This window comes from Mus caroli, chromosome 1 (genome assembly GCF_900094665.2).
Source record: "Mus caroli chromosome 1, CAROLI_EIJ_v1.1, whole genome shotgun sequence".
Classification (NCBI taxonomy): Eukaryota; Metazoa; Chordata; class Mammalia; order Rodentia; family Muridae; genus Mus; species Mus caroli.
In genome coordinates, this window is record NC_034570.1 from 80,063,669 (window position 1) to 80,082,578 (window position 18,910).

The following is an 18,910-nucleotide window of genomic DNA, read 5'->3' on the forward strand; positions in this document are numbered from 1 at the left end:
TGATTGGATTGGAGCAGACGCTGTGTTCCACTCACCAGAGGTCTTAAGATCCCGTAGAGGGTCTTATGGGTAGCTTGCGGGTGTCAGCCGACTCAGCGCCCTAGCTATCCGGTGCTGGCGGGACTGGAAGGGACCCCTTCTGGCATTCTTGTGTTAACATCTTTTAAAAATCTATATTTCATCTCTATGCCCCAGACTCAATTGGGGAAGTGACCCCTAGGACCACATTCCTGGATCCTTATATGTCGGCGGGCCTTTAAGTTTTATCTTTCTGCTTGCCCATCATGCTTCCTTTCTCTTTTCCCCTCTCTCCTTCACTCCCTTATTCCCCCCCCCAACCTCTGCCTCTCTCCTGCACAATCTAAAAGTTCTGTCTCTTTCTGCCCAGCCATTGGCTGTATGGCAATTCTTTATTATCAATTGAAGCCAGCTGGGGATTGGGACCCTCAGGTCTGCAAGCGCAGCTTTTTTTGGAGCAGAAATAAGAGGAAGCCACAGATGCTTACAGGATTAGAATGCAAGGTTTATGAACATGAATGTGGTGCCCTCAGAACCCAGAGTGGACACTGGGTCTCTGGAGCTAGAGTAAGTTATAGGTAGTTGTAAGTAGCTTGATATGGGTTCTGGAACCAAGTCCCAAGCAGTGAGCCATCTCTGCAGGTCCTAATTTAATTTTAAAACATTTACAATATCATATTTGTATATGATGCACAGTATTTCCATACATACACCCCCAGCTTCTCTTATCCCTATCCAATGGCTGTCCTCTCCTTTCTCCCCAACTAGTCCCTATCCTATTCTCAAGCCTCCCCTCCCTTTCTTTCCCTTCTACCCCTCCCTCTCTCCCCTCCCTCCATCTTGCATCCTTTGGCTCCTACAGTCCTTCCCCATGTGATACAGATGGGCTAAGCACTTGGCTGCCACTTAGCTCTTTGACCAGTTATGGATCCCTGCTTTTACCATCTCTTTAATATTATCAGGGTCAACCTTATTCTAGTTCTTGAGACGCTGCTATAGCATGTAGTTCAAGGGATGCTAGGGGGTGGGAGGAGGTGGCAGAGAGAAGTACCAGGACCTTGGGAATGGAAAGAAGCATTCCTCTCCTCTGCTGTGGGTGCTCAAGATCTAATGGCTTGGAGCTCTGCTTTCCAGCATACCCATTAGCCCCTGGCATGTCTGAGCACAGTGCCAGCAGAATTTGAAGGACTGCTCTGAAAGTTCAGGTCTTCTGCAGTTACCTTGTCTGGGGTTTAAATCAATTACCTACCAAGTCCCTGCTATGAATATGCCAGAGGTTATGTTTCTTACATCCATGGAATGAGGTCTGTCTCCTTAAGAGCTCTAAAAATAGGCCAAGCTATCGGGCAAAGAAGGAGCTGGCTCATGTGAATAGCCGGCTTTGGCTTCTTTTGCTTTAAAACCCTGTTCAGGTTAAAAGTAAGAACAACATGGTCTTCCCTCCCTCATTTGGATTACTAGTGCAAAGGGACTGTCTGATTGCCTGGGGAATTATCACCACACTCCCAGGGATCAGACTGTCTGCAGTAGATGAACAGAGAGGACTCGAGAGGAGTTAAGGTATAAGGAAGCAGGGGTGAAGACATCACAGCCGTAGAAAGTAAGGAGCATTGTGAATTAGGAATGGTATGGGCACAACAGCCTGCAGAGATGATGAGTATTAGGACCCTGTGGACAACAAAGTATTTGTGGTGCCAGTGCCCAAGCTTAGAGCAGCATCTGTCTGAGTCTGTCATTCCAGTTATCCTGTCTGGGGCAGCTGGGAAGGTGAAAGGAAGGAAGAAATTATGGGGAAAAGGAAGATAGGATGGTAGGAGAGAACACTGGCAGAGCAAGAAAGCATAAGGTGTGGTGCATAAGGACCCCAAGCAGCCACGTGGGCAGCGCTCTCTCTGCGGGTCTCTACCTGTGACCAGTTAGGTGTTTGTGTGAACATGGGCCCCATTTGTGCTGTGGCATTCAGCATAGCGGTATCCCTTCATCTTCCAGACTCAGCTCTGGATTGCTATGGGTCCTGTCCATGCAAACCTACAGGTGGACCACCCTCAGCCCCCAGGCAAGTGCCTTTCGGTTCTGAAGGCTTGGCTTGGCTTGGTGGCTGCTAACTCTTGCATAAGCTTGTTTGCCTCTGAATAAGCTTGGGTAAGGTCCCTAGGGGAGGAGTAAAGTTTTGGGAGTACTGGCTTCTGGCAACCGAAGCTGAGGGAAGGAAAGACAGAAGGGAAAGAAGAGGTGTCCCCACACTAGCTGTTTCTCATGGAGATTGCCCCCAGAAAGTGAAAGAGACTGCACAGAAGAAAGAAATAAGAAATAGCCCAGCCCCTACTTTCTGGCTGTACCAACTGTTAAAGGCACGGAAAAGGTGTTGGGAGGGCACACCCACTGAAGTCTCCAGGTTCTCCTGTCTCAGGACAAGGAACAGCATCAAGGACACATGGAAGGTAACAAAAATAGCTTATTAAGAAAGGGATAGAAAATTCTGATGATGGGAGTGGGCCAGGGAGCAGAGTCAAGGGTCTTGTGGTCCTTTGTAGGTATCTACACAGCACCAGCCATTTTGGTAGACTGCAGGCATTTCCTAGCATGCTGTGTTTGTTACATGTGGCTTAGGTTGGGAAAGTTCTCCAGTCTTTTTATGCCAACTGGCTTCTTTCATAGATCTTAATGTTTCTTTGCATGCCTTTATTCTTCTGTTACATAATGAAATTGGTATGTACATGGAGGAGTACAAGAAAGTAAATATCCGGGTGGTGGTGGTATAATCCTTTAATCCAGCCCTCAGGAGGCAGAGGCAGGCAGATCTCTGTGAGTTCGAGGCCAGCCTGGTCTACAGAGTGAGTTCCAGGACAGCTAAAGCTATGCAGAGAAACCCTGCCTTAAAAAAACAAACAGAAAGTTAGTAAGTAACATCTGCACGCCTATAATCTCAGTACTTAGGAAGCTAAGGCAGGAAAGCTGCGAGTTTGAGGCCCGTCTGAGATGTATAGCAAGCTCCTAGACAGCCTGAGTTACATGTGAAAATCTGCCTTGAAAAACAAAGAAGTAAATAATTGTTAAAGTAAGATTTTAAAATGCTATATTCAAAAGCTATTTACTGTGTTTCATTTGTGGCACCATGCTAAGTTTTGAGAATGTAGCAATACATATTTAGTTTTTTTAAAAAACAGTTTTGCCAAAGATCATATGCCCCAGTACAGGGGAATGCCAGGGCCAGGAAGCGGGAGTGGGTGGGTTGGGGAGCAGGGCAGAGGGAGGGTATAGGGGGCTTTGGGGATAGCATTTGAAATGTAAATGAAGAAAATATCTAATAAAAAAAAGTTTTGTGCATTAAGTACAGTTACCCAAGTGGGGCTCTGTTTGCCATCTTGTATGCTACTTTCTCTTGCATTATATAGCATTTAAATAGAACTTCAACCTTTTCTTCTTTCTTTCCTGTTGCTTTTTGGTGGAAGAGTCTCTCTGTAACCCAAACCCATTATATAACTCAGGCTGACCTCTTGTAAGGGCACTCCTGCCTAACCCTCCCACATGCTAGGATTACAGATGCAAGCCACCACGTTCAGCCATTTCCTTAATCTCCTGTACTTAATGCACTTTGAAACAACTCTTCAAGGATCCATCCATCAGTCAGCTGTCAGGGAAAACAAGCCATCAAAGCATTGACTTGAAGAACAATACGTGACCTCTGTGTGTAAATTTGAGCAGGAGGTTTCTTGGGGCTCCTTGTGTGGGCTCGCCTGTGGGTAGATGTGGTGGTGAATGAGAATGGGCCCCACGGGCTCATCTATTTGAACACCTGATCATCAGGGAGTGATGCTACTTGGGGAAGATTAGGAGATATGGCCTTCCTGGAGAAAGTGTGTCGCTAGAGGTTGAAGTTTGAAAAGCTCACGCCAGGCCCAGTGACGCCAGGCCCAGTGACTGTCTTTCCTGCTGCCTGTAGATCTGGATGTAGAACTCTCAGCTACTTCTCTAGCACCACATCTGCCTGAAGAGCACTATGCTCCCTGTCATAATGACAATGGACCAAACCTCTGACACTGTAAGCCAGCCACAATTCAATGAATGCTTTGCTTTAAAAAAAATTGTCTTGACCATGGCGTCTCTTCGCAGGAATAGAAAACCACTAACCAGTACAGTGGAGTCCCAAAGAGAAACCCTGAGTCCATACCAACTTGACTATCTTTCAGAACTGGATAGAGAGAGCCCAAGAGCAAGAGGACCCAGCAAGGGCCATACAGGGGGCCACTGGGCCTAGGAAGTAGACAGGTGAGGCAGGCCTCCCAGGAAGTAAAGAGCTGACAGGGTGTGCTTAGCTCTGAACCAGGGGACATTTTAGACCTGAGCAGCCAATAGGATGGTTTCATGAAAGGACTTTTGTCCAGTATAAAAAAGGAAATAAAAGAGGAAATCCTTTTTCCCTCTTATTAATTATTCATCAAGAAAATGTCCCCGGGGCTTACCCACAGGCAGATCTAATGGGTTTAGATTTTCTCAATTGAGGTTCATCTTCTCAGATGACTCTAGCTTGTGTCAAGATTACAGAAATAAAAAATAAAAACCAACAAGGAGGCAGGCAATATCTGATAGCAGTTAGAAAAGACTCTTTCAGAACTCAAAGGCCACCTCAGCTCACACAGAAAATATTACAAGAACAGCGCTCCTCTATGAAGACAGGAAATTTTATTTGAAACCAACTTGACTTTAGCTACCTTTTATGTTTCCTGTGTTCAGCCCATCCATGTCCTTCATGGAACTGGAACAAGATGGCGCACACTTTGGCTGTGTGCCCCAAGTACTTGTCTATCTGGGAAAGGCCATGGAGCCTTGGACATGGTGGGCCCAGAAGATAAGAGTTCATCACCAGGTGATGACTGGGTCTCTAGCCTACCAATGCTAGATTAAAGTTCAGATGGGTTATCTGGTCCATTCCTCATGGATAACAGCCACTGTCTGTCAGCAGATAGAGACACCAATGTTGTGTCAGGAAGTATTTCAGATCAGAGCAAGCAAGGCATTCAAGATCTTCGTTCTCTGTAGGTAGCTGTTGAACAAGAGATGGGGTGAGATATATTTTGGAATTGACATGGCCAGGAGAACATTGTGTGGGCGTGTTTGAAGGGAAATGGGGAAACTTTTAAAGGCAAAATGAGGTTTATGTAAGTTATCTCAAGGTAATTCTTAGCTACAAGGATTATTAACAAGGATTACGGTGGCCTCCATCTGAGGATGGACAGGAGCGCTGTTCTTGCAATATCTTCTGTGAGCTGAGCTGGCCTTTGTGTCCTGAAAGAGCCTTTTCTAACTGCTATCAGATATTACATGCCTCCTAGTTGGTTTTTAAATTTTCTTTTTCTTTTTTCTTTTTTCTTTTTTGGTCAATTTGACACATGCTAGAGTCATCTGAGAAGGTGAACCTCAATTAAGAAAACTTACCCATTAGATCAGCCTGTGGGTAAGCCCCTGAGGACACTTTCGTGATTAATAATTAATGTAGGAGGGCCCTGCCCACTGTGGGTGGGTTCCATCTCTGGGCAAGTGATCCTAGGAGAAAGCTAAGTGAGCAAGCCATGAGGAATAAGCCAGTAAGCAGTGTTCTTTCTGTGGCTTCCGCTTCAGTTCCTGCCTCCAGCTTCCTGCCTTGAGTTTCTGCCCTGTGACTTCCTTGAGAGTTGTAAGATAAAATAAACCCTTTCTTCTCCAAGCTGCTTTTGGTCATGGTGTTTATTACCACAACAATGAAGTAGCACATTAAGAACATGCATGGGTCCACTGTTTGAGAGCCTTCGGGTTGATGCTGCGTTATTGTCAGGGTTGCACCAAGGGAGCTCCGTTCTGACTCTGGGTACCTTCATGCAGCTTAGGATCTACGTGAGCTTTTCCATCTTCATCTTCAGAGAGCCTGAAGGTCCACGGAGTCATCCAGCTTTCAACAGCTGAACCAGAGTGACATCCAGGCTCTACGTGCCCCTGACCTGCTCCTCCCATGAAAATTACAATTTTCCAAACCCCAGGAAGCCTATTCCCACCGAGCACATGTTGCTCAACGCTTCCACTTGTAAGAAACAACTTGACTCACGCTGCCCTAGGTCATCACTGATTCAGGAGTTCTTCCAGACTAATGAGAGGCAGCATCCTAATTAGGCCAGGGCTGGGCCTACATGCCGACATGACCCCTGAGGTGTGCCTTGTCAGACAAGTGGGAGGCAAGCAGGAGGACTCCTTTTGGTATATATAGGCATGAACTTACTGAGAGGCTGAGACTGGAGTCAAGGTCAGGGGACTACAGGAGCCACAGAGACCTTCTAGAAACCAGATTCCCACTGCCTCTGTCCTTACACAACCAGGCCTCGCTGGATCCTGTTTTAGCACATACTCCTGAAGGTATGGCTTATCTCTCATTAATTCACATGTCCCTCAGATGACATAAACAGGAGTTCTTGATGCCAGAGCATCATGGGAAGTGATGTCAAGGTATGTGGTAAAGCTTCCAGTGGGAGCAATTTAACTAACTAACTAACTAACTAACTCAGAACAAAGGCATTTCTGTGGAAAGCATCCCAGACCTCTTTATCCTTCCCCATAATTACTGACATTTGGCTGTACTTTGGGGTCCTAGAAGTCAGGGACAGGGCATGGTTGCTGGAGTTTTCTGGTAGACAGACGGTGCCAGGTTGTAAATTATCAAGCATCTCTTTGAAGAGAGAAAGTCAACCAGCAATGAGCTCTCTGGCTTTGCAAGCTGTGTGCCGGACTGGGCCCCCGGCAGGAATGGAAGTGAAGGCAGCAGGACCTTGGGCTGAGTGTCTGTGGGGTGTGTGGGATGTGGAATCCGGCAGCTCCAGGCTCAGAGCCACATGCCTCCAGCACCTGAGGCTGTGTACTGGTGGAGAGCCACCCACCACCTTCCTGACCTACTTTTCAGTTTGCTCACGGCTGCTGTGACAGAACACCAATGCCTGCTTTCCCGGGTGTGTGGGAGAAGTGAGTTTCCTCACGGAAGATGCTCCGAGCTTGGCAGCTTCAAGGTCATAACAGTTTCAGTCAGCCTGAGGTAGCCTCAGGGAGACCCAAATGAAATTGTGGTTCCACAGTCCTTTCTGATCACTGGCAATGTCTTGTCTTTTGAACATCATGGTGCCACCTGTCTTATTGATGGTCTACTGTAGTAAGGCTTGGCTTATACTGAGACCCCTGTCTACTGTTAGCCTCTCGGATCCCGACCAGGCTCATCCACTGCTGACAGCGGGACCTCACTTAGCCTACTGCTTACTATGAGGAGAGAGAAACGCTTGCCCAACAGTGAGCAATCTTTAAGGAGCAGACTCAGTCCAGAAACTGAGTTTGGTGTTTGGGGGTAGAGTGGAGGGACTCTGTGTGGGTGGGTGAGTTTAGAGGTCAGAGGTCAACCTTGGGTGTCACTCCCATGGTCTGTCACTTACGGATATGTGAGCTAGGCTTAGCTAACTAGGGAGTGCCAGGGATCTGCCTGCCCCTGCCCTCCCAGGGATTACAAATGCACCCCATCCCCCATCAGGCCTGGCTTTTCACGGCGGTTCTTGGACTTGAACTTAGGTCCTCATGACTTCATGGTGAGCATTTTATTGACCGAGTCATCTCTGCAGCTTCCGAGTTTTTGACGCTTGACTCAGTTCTGTTCCCATTGCGCCGGCTGCCACTGTTGGGAGGTGGAGCTATGCCATGATGCCCCCAAGGGCCCTTGAGACTTCCTGCTAGGAAGTACCCTTGAGATCACCTGTGACTGTAGTACAGATGTCTACCATGTGGGGGTATCAGGAGGATTAAGTAATGAGTAAATATTAGTAAGTTATAAAATTTGTAAACACAATTGACAAGGATTTCTAGAAAATAGTGAGGACTTAGAGAACAAACACAAAGCATTTTGTAAAGACCAGCTGGGTTTATTATTATAATTATTATTATTTATGAGAGAAGTATGGGTTGGGAAGTTGTTAGTGGGTGTGTGAGTTTGGGCTGAGTCTGTGGATGAGACACCTCATACTGACCTTAAAGTCCTTTTTCCCAACGTTTCTCATTCCTGGGCTCAGTCTCGTCTCTAATATATAGGGCTTGGCTATTTAGATAGATCAGTGGGACTGGCTGGCATTTATTACTCTGTTGCCTCCACTCCAGCTTCTGTGTACAAAAGGCATCACTCTGAGCCTCATGAGCTTGTAGAGGGTAGGGCATCTGTGGCTTAGATGAAGTAATTGTTGTCAAATGCTCAGCCAGTCCCTGGCAAGCACCTGTAGATACTGGCAATAATATTGACCTTTTCATCCCTGGTCAAATGGCCACTCCATCAGAACAGGCTTCTTGGCCTATTTTGTTCCTGATCCATCTCAGGTTCCCGGTGTACCACATGACCCTGTGACAGGAATGACTGCATTTGTTGCCATCCCTAAGGCAGCCAGATACTAAAGGAGGAATCTAGAAATAGCCATGGACACTGTGGAAACCAGGACTCAGCTTCCAAAATAAGTACTGACCAGGCCTCTGTCCTCGTTTGCTTTCTGTTGTGATAAGCACTGTGACCAAAGAAAACCCAGGGAGGAAAGGCTTCCCCAGGATAACCCATCACAACTAAGTCAGAGACCCCAGGATAACCCATCACAATTGAGGCAGAGACCCCAGGGTAACCCATCACAACTGAGGCAGAGGCCCTCGGGGAACGTGACTTACTGGCTTGCTTTCATGTCTTGCTCAGTCTGATTTCAGGCCACCTGTCCAGGAGTTGGACCACTTACAGAGAGATCTAGGCCCTCCCACATCAAACACTGAACAATAACTTACCCACCCCATAGACACACCCACAGGCCAATATAATGAAGGCAATTACTCAGTTGAGGTTCCTTCTTCCCAAGTGACGCTAGCTTGTGTCAACTTGACAAAAACTGACCAGTACATTCTTCTGATCATACTGTGTCCACTGCCTCAGCCTCTAGGAGATGCCACCACTGCCACTTTGGTTATTATTGTCTGCTTCATCCAGATTTTTGTCCAATCTCACATGGACAAACTGCAGCAAGCTCATCTGTCGCCCTGGAACTGAGAAAGAAACGTCCTTAGAATGAATTAGATTCGATCAATGGCCTACCTAAAATAATCCCAGAACCCTTCCGTTTGCCTCTAAGCTAAAGTCCAACTCTTGCAGTCAATAAGGCCGTGCAAAGGTGCTCAGCATCATTAGCTACCATGGAACACAACCCAAAACTACACTGAGGTAGTGTGTTCTGCACAGCCACTAGGATAGCTAGAATAGAAAAGACATAATAATAAGTGCTGGAGACAGTGTGGGGGGATTGAGACTCTCTTCTCACCCAGAGAAAAGATAGAAGTGGTAAAGTCAATGTGGTAAAAGATTCAGAAGTAAATGTGGTAAAGAGCTCTCCTAGAATGCTGAAGCCTTGTGTTAGATTTCCAGAGCTGTCCAGCATTACATAAACCAGATGTGGTTGGACTTGCCTGTAATCCTACTACTTGGGCAGTGGAGGTATGAGTTTAAAGTCATCCTTGGCTACATATTGAATTCCAACCTAGCCTGGTCTACATAGAAGAGACCTTCCCTCAAAGTAACAAATAAGTAACTAAATAAATAATGACACTCTGATGGATGCTGCAGCATGAATGAATCTTAGAAACAACATGCTAAGAGAAAGAAGTCAGCTATGTACTGGATGACTGTACTTGTATAAAACATATAGAACAGGCAGAACTAGCGATAGAGAGTACACTGGTGGTTTTCTGGGGCCACTGTTGGGATAGAACAGAGTAATGGTTCACATTTACAGAATATGTTGGGGGGGACTTAGTGATGTCTGCACAACTTTAGAACTATCCTTTGACATCATAGAATGGCTCTTTGAGGAGCTGAAATGCATATTGTGAGATGTTATACATTCCTTTTGAAAATGAACTGTGGTCCATCCCTGTAGGATGGACCATGTACAAGGGGTAGTCACTAGTTCTGGTCAGTGGTTTCATCCCTCTCCCAGACCGCATCTTCTCTCTCTAAACCATGAGCTCTTGTCACATCGACGTGCTAAGTCTATTGGTCTTGGGGTTTGTTCTCAACCTGTGCTGTTGCTCTAAACTCACCTTTCCCCCTCTGAACCCCAAGAACCTAACCCATAGTCCTTTTCTGGTTCCTCCTCATGACAACTCGGACCCCTTTCCCCTGTCTCAAGCTTCTTTGCGGATGTCCTTAGCTAACCTCCCACGTTGTAGACTTAAAGCCAACTCATTGGAATGGAGAACAGCTTGGCCTTGGGGACGTCCTAAAATCAACATTTAAATCTGATTAGATGGCTACTGAAGAATTTTCATTAAGGACCAATTGTTCGGCCCTTGATCAAGTTTCTAAGACACTGAAATGGCATCTTTCTCCTTATTTTTCTGCTTCTAATTGTATCCAATTCTTTCCTATTAAAATTTATGACAGTCATGGCCATGGAGCAAACGAGATTACAGTTTGCAGGCATAGACTTTTGTACTGGCTAATTTTGTGTCAACTTGACACAAGCTGGAGTTATCACAGAGAAAGGAGCTTCAGTTGGGGAAATGCCTCCATGAGATTCAGCTGTGGGGCATTTTCTCAATTAGTGATCAAGGGGGAAAGGCCCCTTGTGGGTGGTGCCATCTCTAGGCTGGTAGTCTTGGTTCTATAAGAGAGCAGGCTGAGCAAGCCAGGGAAGCAAGCCAGTAAGGAGCATCCCTCCATGGCTTCTGCATCAGCTCCTGCTTCCTGACCTACTTGAGTTCCAGTCCTGACTTCCTTGATGATGAACAGCAATGTGGAAGTGTAAGCCGAATAAACCCTTTCCTCCCCAACTTGCTTCTTGGTCATGCTGTTTGTGCAGGAATAAAAACCCTGACTAAGACAACTTTGTTTTGTTTAATCTTTCATTTTCTGCCTCTTGAGACTGTCTCAATGTAGCCCAGGCTGGCTTCGAATTCCAAACTCTCTTCTTGCCTCAGCTTCTCTCATGCTGAACTGCAGCCATGAACCACCAACACTTCAAGTCTCCATTTTAAAGCAAAGACTTATCTCCACCGCATCTGCCCTTCTACATTTTATTCTGCTGCATTGTCCCAGTAACGTTCATCAGACTTGAACAATAGCATGGTAGACTACACCTGTCAAAAACAGTTAAAAACACAGTTTAAATGATAATATATTACATGGTAGGAAAATGTAGAAAAGACCATGTCTCCTGCTTTCTGATTCCTCTCTTTTCATTTCTCCTCCCGAGAGATTAAGGCATGGGAAGACTTGAAAGTTGTGGCTCCCTTGGCAGGGTTTAATCGAGGTTTCTAAAGTCATTACTCTTAGCAGGAGGGAAGGCAGCCAGTGCACAGAGAGAAGGGTGGTGGGGCTGCACAGAGAGAAGGGTGGTGGGGCGGGAAATGGAGGGTGCTGAGATTCAGTCTCAGAGTTGCCTCAACATACTCTGAGGGTCTCACTTCAAGCCAGAACATGGGGTCCATCTGTCCTTATGTTCTGGGTAGATAGATCATCAAATATAGCCTTTGTTGAGGATAACCTTGGCAAGAGATTCTCTCAGCCAAGGGTGGTTATTCTGGCTTAAGAAGTTAGCTCTGTCAACTCTTCTTTTTGTCAACCACAGTTGCCAAGTTATCCCCTGCCTTCCCTGTTCTTTTCTGAAAATACTTACATTGTTGTTCATTTTCTCACACCTCTAGGGCTCCCCACCCCCATTAGTAGGCAGAGCCTATCTCTCCAGATGCACAGCCACCCCCTACCTGCCTCAGGGTGGCACCCACACAGCGAGGGCAGCTGGTTTATCAGCCTCAGGCAGCTGAGGGAGTGTAGCCTGGGGAATGGAGGCATTTTCTTTCTCTTTGGAACAGCTTTCTAGGGCTCTGGAGTTATAAAAAGGCTCCCACGAGTCATCCCCTGGCAGTCGGACAGCTGCAGAGAGCCACTCAGCAAGCTCTTCTACCCTACCCAGGGCTAGCAGATGAAGGTTGTCACAAATCTGTTGTGAGGGGAACGGTTATGGCAGGAGTCGAATACAAAACACATTTTCCATTCTTGGATAGAGCACTGCCAGTACACTGCAGCAGAACTGGCGAATGGGGTCTTGAGATATGGGAAAGGACACAGAACCTTTTCTAGGACAGGCCACCCAGACAGGACTCCATTTGCCAGTCAGATGAGTGCCACCTGTATTGGATGACTCTGGCCCTTGGCACAGGTATGACAGCAGATGATGTGTGTTCCCTTCCTGCCCAGATCTCAGGCCCATGGCGACCTGCCCTGTTCTGCAGAAGGAGACACTGTTCCGCACAGGCGTCCACGCTTACAGAATCCCTGCTCTGCTCTACCTGAAGAAGCAGAAGACCCTGCTGGCCTTTGCGGAAAAGCGAGCCAGCAAGACGGATGAGCACGCAGAGTTGATTGTTCTGAGAAGAGGAAGCTACAATGGAGCCACCAACCGTGTCAAGGTAAGGTAGGACCGAGCTGCAGCAGTGGCTCCGCCTGGGATGGCTCGATGACACACACCCTTGTGGTCCTGTGTGCGGTGGAACCAGGCGTAAATCACACAGAACTCAGGGGCAAGGCCATCCCTTCATAACTAAGATGTTGGTAGGACTTAGGGGACCTGGAAGAGACCTAGAAACCCATCCAGGGACAGGGTGACCAACAGGCTCCTATACCCAACCCAGATCTCACTTGGGCTCACCAGGAGCAAGTCTTGTTGGCTGATCATGTGCTTCATCACGTGACTGGCTGAGTTTCCTGGCATCATTGAAAGCCCAAGGGAGGGCTAGTTCACTGTTATTTAACAGGACATTAATTACCTTTGCGGGTAACTAGTCTGGGGTCTTAGGATCAGCTGACTGTCTATGTCCTCATAACATTACTCTTATGACAACTACATAATTGTTATTCAAAGTAGGGCATCAAAATTCCTTTTGCCTGGCACATAATTATTATACACCATCATGGCACTTGAAGCAGGTGGACCTGAGTTCAAGGAAGGCCTGGGTCCACTCCTTATCCAAGGCAACTTGGCTAACCTATTTAGGCTTCTCATTTTCAAAATATGAAATGGAGCTAAGGATACTTCTTCAGCCTTGGAAGATCAGGCAGGCAACACAGTGAGCACCATCTGTCTTTTGGCATAGCATCTGTGCTTAGAGTCCTGCACTGGGGCAGCTAATGAGGAATAGGGATATCCAGTGTGGTTGTCACATACATGACATAGCAGTGGCAGCAGGGAACCTCAGTGTGAATCTTCAGGATCTTCGAGTCCATTAGCACAGTGTCGTAAGTAGGTGACACAGGGCAACCATCATTTTCTTTGCCTTTTAAGAATGCTAGACCAGCCATGAAGAATAGATGATGTTAGGAATGGTTCCTACCATAGTTGCACGCACACGCACACACACACAATCACATTTACTTGTTTGTTTGTCTGTGTATGCAAGCATTTGAGTGACTCAGTTCTCTCATTCCTGTTGGCCCCAAAGACTGAACTCAAGTCAGCAGGCTTGGTGGCATGCACTCTTACTTGTTGAACCATCTGCTGGCTCCTAAGTTACTTTTGTGTCTTGGAGGTCTGTCTGGCACATCACGGATGCTCTGCAAATGTTTGTTAGTGGGAATCAACGTAACAGAGCCTTCAGGGAGAGAAGTGGGGAGGGAGTTTGGGGGAGGAGATGGAGAAAGGGAGAGGAACCTGGCTCTTGCTGCTCCTGGCAGTGGGTAATTGATGGGTAAAGTCCCTTCACAGCCTTTGACTCCATCCCTAAGATAAACCTGCCCCATGGACCCCTCAGCATAGCCTCCTGTCATCGTCACCAGCAATCTCAAGCTTGTGTTTCTCTTTCTCCCCTCTTCTCACATTCAGTGGCAGCCTGAGGAAGTGGTGACCCAAGCCCAGCTGGAAGGCCACCGCTCCATGAATCCATGTCCCTTGTATGACAAGCAAACAAAGACCCTCTTCCTTTTCTTCATCGCTGTCCCTGGGCGTGTATCAGAGCATCATCAGCTCCACACGAGGGTTAATGTCACACGGCTGTGCTATGTCAGCAGCACTGACCATGGGAGGACCTGGAGCCCCATCCAGGACCTTACAGAGACCACCATTGGCAGCACTCACCAGGAATGGGCCACATTTGCTGTGGGTCCTGGGCATTGTCTGCAGCTGCAGAACCCAGCTGGGAGCCTGCTGGTACCTGCGTATGCCTACCGGAAACTGCACCCTGCTCAGGAACCTACCCCCTTTGCCTTCTGCTTCATCAGCCTTGACCATGGGCACACATGGAAACTAGGCAACTTTGTGTCTGAGAACTCACTGGAGTGCCAGGTGGCTGAGGTTGGCACTGGAGCTCAGAGGATGGTATATCTCAATGCTAGGAGCTTCCTGGGATCCAGGGTCCAGGCACAAAGTCCTAATGATGGTCTGGATTTCCAGGACAACCGGGTAGTGAGTAAGCTTGTAGAGCCCCCCCATGGGTGTCATGGAAGTGTGGTTGCCTTCCACAGCCCCATCTCTAAGCCACGTGCCTTAGACAAATGGCTTCTTTATACACACCCTACAGACTCCAGGAATAGAACCAACTTGGGTGTGTACCTCAACCAGATGCCACCAGATCCCACAGCCTGGTCAGAGCCCACCCTGCTGGCCATGGGTATCTGTGCCTACTCGGACTTACAGAACATGGGGCAAGGCCCTGATGGCTCCCCACAGTTTGGGTGTCTGTATGAATCAGGTAACTATGAAGAGATCATTTTCCTCATATTCACCCTGAAGCAAGCTTTCCCCACTGTATTTGATGCCCAGTGATCTCAGTGCATGTGGCCCAAAGGGCTTCCTTGTGCTTCAAAACACCCATCTCTCTTTACTTCCAGCATCCTCTGGACTCTTGAGTCCAGCTCTTAGGTAACTTCCTCAGGAGGATGCAGAGAGTTTGGTCTCTTGACTCTCTGCCTTGTTGTTTCAACCTCTGGTTCTCTTTTCAGCCCACAAATCAAAGGAGCCTGGCTTTCCTCAGCCTGTTGGCAGGGCAGGTGGGGACAGTATATATAGAGGCTGCCATTCTGCATGTCGGCTGTCACTATGCTAGCTTAACCTGCCTGTTTCCCCATGCCTAGTGTTTGGATTAATATTATAAAATACCCAACCCAGCCCATTTCTTCCTGGAAAAAATGTTCACAACGTCTCTGGGGAAAGGGTGAGCAAAACATATGAGTTAGCTAAGATGTGAGTGTGTTTGTGTGTGTGTGTGTGTGTGTCCATGTGTCTATCCCTTTGCCAGTGCTTTAGACAGCACCAGAACACTTTGTTGAACCAGCTAACTCATTGTATTATACTCCAAGGAATGTTCTAACAAACTAGAGCATTCCAGCTTAGAGGTGGGAAACAATACTTCCTCAAAACTCAAGCCTGCAGGCCCTGTTCTCTGGGCACCTCTAGAACATGGTCCCTTCCCACCTCCTCCATCCACATTCTAATGGCATCCCGCAACTGCTGCCATTCCTCGCAGCAGCAGCATTACCCTCCTTGGACCCTGTCCTTACATAGCTGCCTTCTCCTATGTTTTCCCCTCTGTCACTTAAGGGAAATGCTGGTGGGTGTGGAGTCCACCAGATAATCCAGAATCGGTTCGTTTCCAACATCCTTTTTCACATAGCAAAGATTCTTTTCCTATATCAAGTTATAGACACAGAGGCTGGGCATTAGTTGTGTCTTGTAGGCCCTAAGTCCTCTCACTGCAGGCATGGTTTTTCCATGTAAGTGATGTGGCTGAATATAGGAAGGTGGTTCTGGTGAATCAGTAGCTTTAGAAGAATCTGGGTTAGGCAGAGGGTGGGGATGTTGGATGCATATTGGAGTTGTATGACTGCTTTGGGTACTCAAGGCTGTGGCAATGGGAGAGCCATGTGGCAGTGAAAGAGGGGTTAGGGATGCTAGGTTAGTGTGATTCTGTGATGGTTTGTATATCCTTGGACCAGGGAGTGGCACCGTCTGAAGGTGTGGCCTTGTTGGAATAGGTGCGACCTGGTTGGAATGACTGTGTCACTGTGGGTGTGGGTATAAGATCCTCACCCTAGTTGCCTGGAAGTCAGTCTTCCACTAGCAGCCTTTGGATGAAGACATAGAACTCTCAGCTCCTCCTGCACCATGCCTGCCTGGATACTGCCCTGCTCCCTCTTTAATGATAATGGACTGAACCTCTGAACCTGTAAGCCAGCCCCAATTAAATGTTGTTTTTTATAAGACTTGCCTTGGTCATGGTGTCTGTTCACAGCAGTAAAACCCTAACTAAGACAGATTCCTATCACAAATAGCAGAGAGAAGGCTCTCCCAGGCTGTCTCAAGGGCCCACTGATTGAGTCTGACACTGATCCCCTGGAACTGTTAGAGGCCACTGTCCCTTTTATGTTCAGAACCTCCTGATGTCCTATGGAAGGCTTGCTCCAGGCCTTATCAGACCCTCTCTCACTACCACAGTGATACTAGGCACAGATTCTTGTAACTGAGTGACATCTTTGGGCAAGTGTGGAAGTCAGAGTGTGAGTTTTGTTGGAGGAGAGCAGTAGAGCCACCTATTAGAATGTTGTCTCTCCTTATGAGAGCTTAATCCATCCAGCTAGAAGAAAAGTTGGGTTCCTCTGTTTGGGGGATTTCCATCTGGTGTCTTGACAAGCATTCAGAGTAGCTGGGATAGGTCCTATGCTGAGCACAAGACAGAGGGCTGAGAATGCAGCCAGGAAGACCCTGGAGATGATGAAGGAAGATGACACCATAGTATACTGTCCAAACCCAGACAGTGCAAGGGGTCCTAACAACTATTCCACCAGTCAATAGATGTTACCCAGGACTATTCTCCTCGAGCTGGGAGAGCTAGGGGAACCACACATCTGTTGGCATTCCCTATGCACTGCTTGCCTGTTGGAGCCCCTTGGGGGTCTTTGCAACAGTTCTGATGCCAGGGTCTCCCCTGGTCCCGCTGATCCAGAATCAGCCCTGGGTCCCAGGGAGTGGTATTTCATCAGAATCTCAAGTTATTCTAATGAACACAATGATTGAGGGGGGATAGATAGATAGATAGATAGATAGATAGATAGATAGAGATAGATAGGTAGAGATATATAGATATAGGTAGAGATATAGATTATAGATATAGAGATAGATAGATAGATAGATAGATAGATAGATAGATAGATAGATAGATAGAGATAGATATCCTTAGAAACCCTTCTAGTTTTAAATACAAATGTCAAAGTCATCTAGTTTAAAATTTTTCAAAGGCAAAATTTGATTTGGTTAAAGTCGAACTGATCCATTCACCCAAAAACAGCATTAAAAAAGTAAAAACAGAAGTTGTCAATAGGAGGGATATACTTATGACACACGTGTTTGACAAAGGACCCCCTATCTATAATACAGAAACAATAAGAAAACCAACCAGTGCAAATAAAAATAGGCAAATGCTTTGAACAGGCCCTTTCCCAAAGAGGGTATTCTAAAGGTTGCTAAACACATGGGAACTGCTCACCACAATATTGGTCCATGAGCTAATGCAGATTAAAACTTAGCCACTAAAATGATCAAGATTTTAAACATCAATGGCAGCAAGGATTGGCTGGGCTCTGGACCACTGAAGCATCTATATATCTTTGAAGAGAGGTTGCTGGTACAACCACTTTGGAAAATTGTTAGGTAGGATTCCCTAAAGCTACACATGCCAATCTGTGATGCAGTGATCTGAAATAAGTGTCAGCGAAAGGAGGCTTTGGAGCCATCAAAGGCTGGAAGTCTGTCTATAGCAGCCTTAGAGAAACAGTCGACCTGGAAGTAATCCACACATCAACAGAGACTGAATGGACAACTTGCACACTATGCAATAGTGAGCCATCACTTCAAACTATGACATGCGTAACTTTCACACAGTGCACCGAGAGATGGAAGCTGACATAGAACATACTTGACAAAAGACTGCAATTCCTATGAAGGGGACAGGCAAAGAAAGGAATCTATAACAAGTCAGTCAGGACACTGGGTACTTCCAATGAGGGAGCAGTCACCTGGAAGAGAGGAAGAGGGAGAACTCTGGGTGCCTGAAGTACTGTTGCTACTTTGCCCATAGCTGCTTAGGTGATCAGTTCCAGAGATGAATTCTGTGATCTGTACAGAGCCAGGTTGGATAGCTGACTGCACGTATATTGTGTCCTAATGAAGAAGACATTAAAGTGAGCAATTTAACTTCAGCAGTGACTTGCTATACTGGATTTTGAAGCTCTGAAATGAAATCTAATTTTTTTTTATTATTTTGGAAGGATTTTAGGTTTACAGAAAAAAAAATTACAAAGACGGAGCAGAGCGTCCTCACGTACAGCACACCAGTTACGCTCAGGTTGAAGTCTTACGTAACTGTGTTACGTTTGTCGGCTGAGACATTTGCACTGGCGTGAGACTGTGGACTGTATTCCCATTTCACCAGTTCCCCACCCCCACCCCCGTGGACACTATTTTTACTAGCTCTAGCATCCAAAGCAGGATGTATTCTGCACATTTAGCAATGGAGTTCTTACTATAACGAATTCATGTCCTTGGAGACACATACATACACAAATCCAGCATGCTCTGCCCTTTCTTATCTTCCCCTAAAAAAAACAAAACAAAACAAAACAAAAAGCAAAAAATATTTCCCAAACAAGTAAATTAATTAAGAATAAGAAAATTAAGCCGGGCAGTGGTGGCACACACCTTTAATCCCAGCACTTGGGAGGAAGAGGCAGGTGGATATCTGAGTTCGAAGATAGCCTGGTCTACAGAGTGAGTTCCAGGACAGCCAGGGCTATACAGAGAAACTCTGTCTCGAAAAAAAAAAAAAA

At 46.7% G+C, this 18,910-nt stretch overlaps 1 protein-coding gene across 2 annotated transcripts in view; it reads left to right on the forward strand.

The window, feature by feature from the left end:
- The window catches only part of Neu2 (neuraminidase 2), a 23,331-nt gene extending 8,130 nt beyond the window's left edge, over nucleotides 1–15,201 (forward strand). Inside the window, exons 1-3 of one of the 2 annotated variants that reach the window (XM_029482184.1) lie at nucleotides 2,218–2,459; nucleotides 12,296–12,507; nucleotides 13,917–15,201. In XM_029482184.1, coding sequence (XP_029338044.1) covers nucleotides 2,453–2,459; nucleotides 12,296–12,507; nucleotides 13,917–14,855 — 1,158 coding nt within the window. In that variant the 5' untranslated portion in view covers nucleotides 2,218–2,452 and the 3' untranslated portion in view covers nucleotides 14,856–15,201. Of the gene's footprint in view, nucleotides 1–2,217; nucleotides 2,460–12,295; nucleotides 12,508–13,916 lie in introns of those variants that run through there. The other variant, XM_021174321.2, reaches the window with a different exon arrangement.
- The last annotated feature ends 3,709 nt before the right edge of the window (nucleotides 15,202–18,910 follow it).